The 5,479-nt window shown below is 34.6% G+C and overlaps 1 protein-coding gene across 7 annotated transcripts in view; it reads right to left on the bottom strand.

Annotated features, from left to right (window-relative positions):
- Positions 1-5,479, bottom strand: part of LOC106881557 (CDK5 and ABL1 enzyme substrate 1) — a 75,991-nt gene that overhangs the window by 21,380 nt on the left and 49,132 nt on the right. For 5 of the 7 annotated variants that reach the window (XM_052972506.1, XM_052972504.1, XM_052972503.1 and 2 more), the window contains 2 exons: positions 2,391-2,512; positions 584-782 (listed from right to left, as the gene is read on the bottom strand). In XM_052972506.1, coding sequence (XP_052828466.1) covers positions 584-782; positions 2,391-2,512 — 321 coding nt within the window. The remainder of the gene's footprint in view (positions 1-583; positions 783-2,390; positions 2,513-5,479) is intronic. The other 2 variants (XM_014931998.2, XM_014932002.2) reach the window with 1 other exon arrangement.

Here is a 5,479-nt window from a genome sequence, read left to right on the forward strand (position 1 = left end):
ATATATATATATATATATATATATATATATATATAGATATATATATATATATATATATATAGATAGATATATACATACTGTGGGAAGAAGAGAATCCTAATGAATAAAAAACATGGAGAAATATTTTTCTCTCTTAGACTAAGAGTTTACCTGAAAGATAAGGATTCTCTTTCCCCCTGTGCGATATATGCACCTGTCCCAATTTACTCACTTCACAACACAAACACATTTTTGACTGGCCCCATTGGAGTGACGCATAACCATTCCTAAAACAACATTGACAAATGCTCTATAAAAGATGAATACAGGCATGTTCGAGAAAATAGCAAACTGGGATCTCTAAGCATTATTATTGCATTCTCACAGCATTTGTTAACTCTGAATATCCTTGCCAATCTTGAATATCTTTGCTAACCCTAAATGTTTCTTGCACGTTTTTCATTTAACACTCTTTGTAACTTTCAACACTTCTATGAATTTTTCTCAAAGATGCACTTAAATTCTTGTTCTAAGAAAGAAAACTCCTGATGCATTTCTGAAACCATTAATAATAATAATAATGAGATAATAAAATGTGACAAACCTCTCATCTTTAATTATTCTCTTTTTATGTGGAGTAATGAAGTGTATTTCACCAGATTCTTTCACAACCCCTTCACTGGAGCTACTGGACAGGGAGTATGACTGTCGAGAAGCTCTTTCAGCTGACACAACAAACACAACAAAATCATCATGATCATCATCGTCATTATTATCACCATCATCATCATCATCATAATTAACTACAACAACAACAACATTACCCAATTATTCAATCATTTCAGAAATCCACAGAACCATGAAATCTCTCCTTCCAACCCAATTCAGAATACCACAAAAACTCTCTCAAGCATATCCATCACCTGTAGATGTCCTGGTTTGCCATTCTGATTACACTGGTCTCACTAATCTACAAGATTACTGAAAGATCATGGCTACTGTCCATGTTCCTCTTATGAAAATGGCATTTTAAGTAGGGTGAGATGGCAGGTGAAACCAGGTTGTGGCTATTACTCCCAGGGAGTCTAACATTGGTGGCATGTTTATCTTCTTTATCTATTTGTGGGGAATGCTATACTGTCACACCTCTCAAGGCTAGGTGGACTGTTCCTTTTTGTGGAACCTACTTAGATCTAAGTAGACTGGGCTGTTGATATGATCTTGGCCAGGAACAGTACAGTGAACTATACCACTTAGTGGTACCTACACACAGCAAGGTCAATGAACTGTTGATAGTATCATGGTTATGATCACAGTTCAGTGAACCATACTACACTGTTGTACCTACTTGCAGCAAAGCAGACTGCTGATAGTTAAGTATCTTGGTCACGGACACTGTAGAGTGAACTATTCTGTCGTGTGGTACAAATGGGTGACTGATCAATTTGTAATTAAATATCTTGATCAAAGACATAGTACAGTTGACTTGGTCATGGATAAAATACAGTGAACTGCACCACTTAGTGGTATCTATGTACAGCTAGGTAGACTGCAGGTTGAACATCTAAGTGTGCTGAGTACAGTTGTCTTGGTTATGAACACAATACCGTTGACTACATCACACTGTGGCACCTAACAAACTGGACTGTTGTTATTTAAATGTCATGGTCATGGACACAATATAGTGAACTGCACCGTATTGAGGTATCTATTTACAACAAGGTGGACTGGTCATTTGATGGCTCATTGTCATGTTCATAGACACAGTACAGAGAATTATATCACTCAGTGCTACCCTCATGCAGGTAGATATACTGGGCAGTGTCTTTGTAATGGACACAGCAGGAATGCGAACATCTGAACCAGTAGCACATCAGTTAGTTGTGTGATACCCTAACAATTTCTTGAAGAAGCATCAATGAGGCAGCAACAATGAGATGAAGCAACAACAGTCAAAGAAGGACTGGTTACAAGCTAGAATTGAGTTAAAACCATATTATAGCTGTATGGGAAGAGAGCAAGAGTAGGACTCGAGTTGAAAATAATTTGTGAAAAAAAACAAAAGAGTTAGATTAGATGAGGAAACAATCAACATAAGAAATACAATGATTCAAGATTAAGACAGTTGGAAGTATATAACTATATATATATATATATATATATATATATATATATATATATATATATATATATATATATATATATATACATATTCATTCAACACATCTCAGAGTGGGAAGACAATTCTATGAACCATGGGCTGTATCCTAATCTTTTTCTCTTTATTGTCAAACATATAAGTCAAACATTCTAAAGACAATTATTTCTGCTAAAATCTTCAAGGATGCTTCTCAGCAAAAAAAGTTGGAATTATAAGATTTTCTCTGTGTGTTTTATCAAAGCATTCTTACCAAATCTCTCTATACTCTCTTTGATACCCTTCATACTAGGAATGGCAGCTGTGGCTTCGGTAGTAAAAGATAGAATCTTCCTCTTCAACAACTTCTCTGAATCTCCAGAATAAGAACTGGCTCTATATAGAAAATGGAGAGAGCACAAATACAGGTAGTACAATTAATATAAAAATATAATTACCAGTATTTAGAAAGTGACAGGTAAATTGAAATGCATATGGAAAAACAGAGATAGATATCATAAACATATAGAGAACAGGAAGGTATTTTGCAAAGGATCCAATCTTAAATAAGAAATTCTGATCCCATTTTGAGATATAAGACTTACAAGACATATCTATAATACAGTCTAAGAGTGGGTCCAAATGGACAATAGTCTTTTTTTTTTTTACATTTCTACAACATTTGAATTCTCTAGCTTTCCACAGTAGAAACTTTAACGATCTGAGATGATGAATTCTTAACTTGAATTTGTTTATAAATGTGTGAATGTATGTCTATTTCAGGGTATATAGGAATTTTATGTACAAATATGCATGTACAGTGAATGCTACTTGAGTGTATGCCTGTAGGTGTCCATATTTACATTCATGTACAGGTACACATGTGTATGCACATGTATGTGAATGAGAGTGTGTGTTTATGAGTAAATTGCACATGTTTAAAAATAGATCTCTGAAAATATATCATTCATAAATTGCATTAATCTACAAACTTTTTCAATTCATTATAATCAATTATTATTAATTTCATTAGGTATCCATTTATTGTAAATTATTCATTCAGTGATCCACTTATTTATCTATAATTACATATTGATCATACTAGTAAGCATGTGTACCTGTTTTTAAATATCAATTATAAAGCAGTTTTGTGAATGTGTGCTTTACTTAACAAGAAATGACATTGTTTTATTACAGTGTCTACCTCTAATTCTTTGATGTTGTATTTCATGGAGAAAATATTTTGCCTGTAATAAATCAAATTCATTCTAAATGCTGGAATCACAAAAAAATATCCTGAAATAATTCAAATGCACTTACAGATTCAAAAATATTCAATTTCAGACAAGCTACTGAATTAGCAAAAGCAAAATTTCTTTACTAAAACATTAAACCTGTAAAATACAATTTGCTCAACAGCTATCCTTAAATTGTAAAATCTTCTTTGGATATCTGGTCTCCTTGATCTTTGCTAGCACTGAGGCCAGTGGTTATTTTTCCTAATGCTCACTGCAATGTAGAAGCCTTTGTGTTATGAAGCTGAAGTGAGGTTTTGAGGATTGAACAATGCATTCAGTATAAAGCACTACATCAGATGGATGGAAGGCCCATTCAAGGAAAGTATACACAACTATACTGCATCATTCAGAAACTTTGAAAAGTAGATTGAGAGAAGGCCACAGGCTATGATATGAAATGGGAGTTATTGGAGAAATGCAAGTCACCCTCTTATGGCAGCAAAAGATGCAGATTCTGTTTAGCAGAAAAGAGATGAATACTTCAGAGCTGTCTCATGACAGGAATGTACCTTTATGCCAAATCATATACATTTAAATCTTGTTTACATAAGCATTTTAGAATACTTGTTCAAACTGCCTTGGAGGAGTAAAACCTTTAATGCTCCCTCTTTCCATTGTTCCTTGCAGTCAGCACTCCATTCTTTTATTCCTTTTTTCCTATGCCCCTCACTCTCTCTCCCTACACTTATAATATTCTGAGCTTTTTGAACTAGATTTCCAAACCGACCTTTATTGTAGTAAGGGGAATAACTCTTCTATTCTTGATCATAAATTACCACAGAGCATTTAGCTCTTAATGATGACTTCAAATTTTGACACAAGGCCAGTTAATTTTAAGGGCGAGTTAGTTGATTACATCAACTCCAGCTCTTGGCCAGTACTTATTTCATCAAACCTAAAAGAACGAAAGGCAGCATTTAGACTGAGAACATAAAAAGCCAGAAGAAATGCTGCTAGGCATTAAGCCTAACATGCTAACCGTTCTGTCAGCGCACCTAATAATGAGAAAATTTTCTTGATAAGCATTATTTTTTACTTCTCTGAAAGGCTTTGCACACAAGTCTTCTGTAACAGCAGCCATTTTCAGCAGTATCCATATTAGACCCATAAATTGTCCGTTTGATGAATGTCAGACATCACTTTTACATGAAACTTGGAGTCACGGACATTGTTAGAAAGATTGTTATTAAATTATATATGCTTGTGTATATAGACACAAATACATATCTCTGCCTTTTGTTCATCATAATCTTGCTCCTTAAATCTACCCATTCTGGTTCTTTTGATGCCATTGCTTTTTCTCACTTTCAGAAACCGATTTCTGGTCCCATTGTTTTCTTTACTGTTCACATTATAAAGTGGTTGTTTGTATGAACAGAGAAAGTGTAGCATTATGAGAAAAGGTAACCAGTACACGCAGTAAAGTGGTTGACATCAGAAAGGGCATCTAATTGTAGAAACTGAGCCAAATGACGTGTATGAGTATCTGGGCTTTGAGCACGATAACTCCCAATGGAAAAGTGACTCAGACTGCTATGGCTCCTCCCACAATGGAGAGTGGACATGAAACAATAAGGATGACACACACAAATGTGTGTGTGTGCATGCGTCTGTGTGTATACACATTCTTTTCCAGGTGATATTGACCTTACAGATTGCCAGCTGTTTCAATGTACTGCCACAATATCTTCACTGTAGGAGATCAGACGAGACCCTCAAGTCATTGTGGCAACATGATGAAACAGTTGGTGTTTCCTTGTTCTGATGTCTCTAACCTAATTCTTACTAAATGCTAGGATAAAAATTAACATTTTACATAAATCTTCCTATAGCAGATTTTTTTTTTCTTTTTCTTATGGATTATTGCCATTTCAAGGAGATTTTCAGTAGACAAGGTATGGCACACACGTCATGTTGAATATAAAAATACCACTCTAGAGCATGTACAACATTTGTTGAGATCTTATGATTGAAAGATCTGTATCATAGTCCCTCTCTCTCTCTCTCTATATATATATATATATGCACACACGGATACACACATACATCTGTGTGTATGTGTGTG

Source organism: Octopus bimaculoides, chromosome 13 (assembly GCF_001194135.2).
Source record: "Octopus bimaculoides isolate UCB-OBI-ISO-001 chromosome 13, ASM119413v2, whole genome shotgun sequence".
Lineage (NCBI taxonomy): Eukaryota > Metazoa > Mollusca > Cephalopoda > Octopoda > Octopodidae > Octopus > Octopus bimaculoides.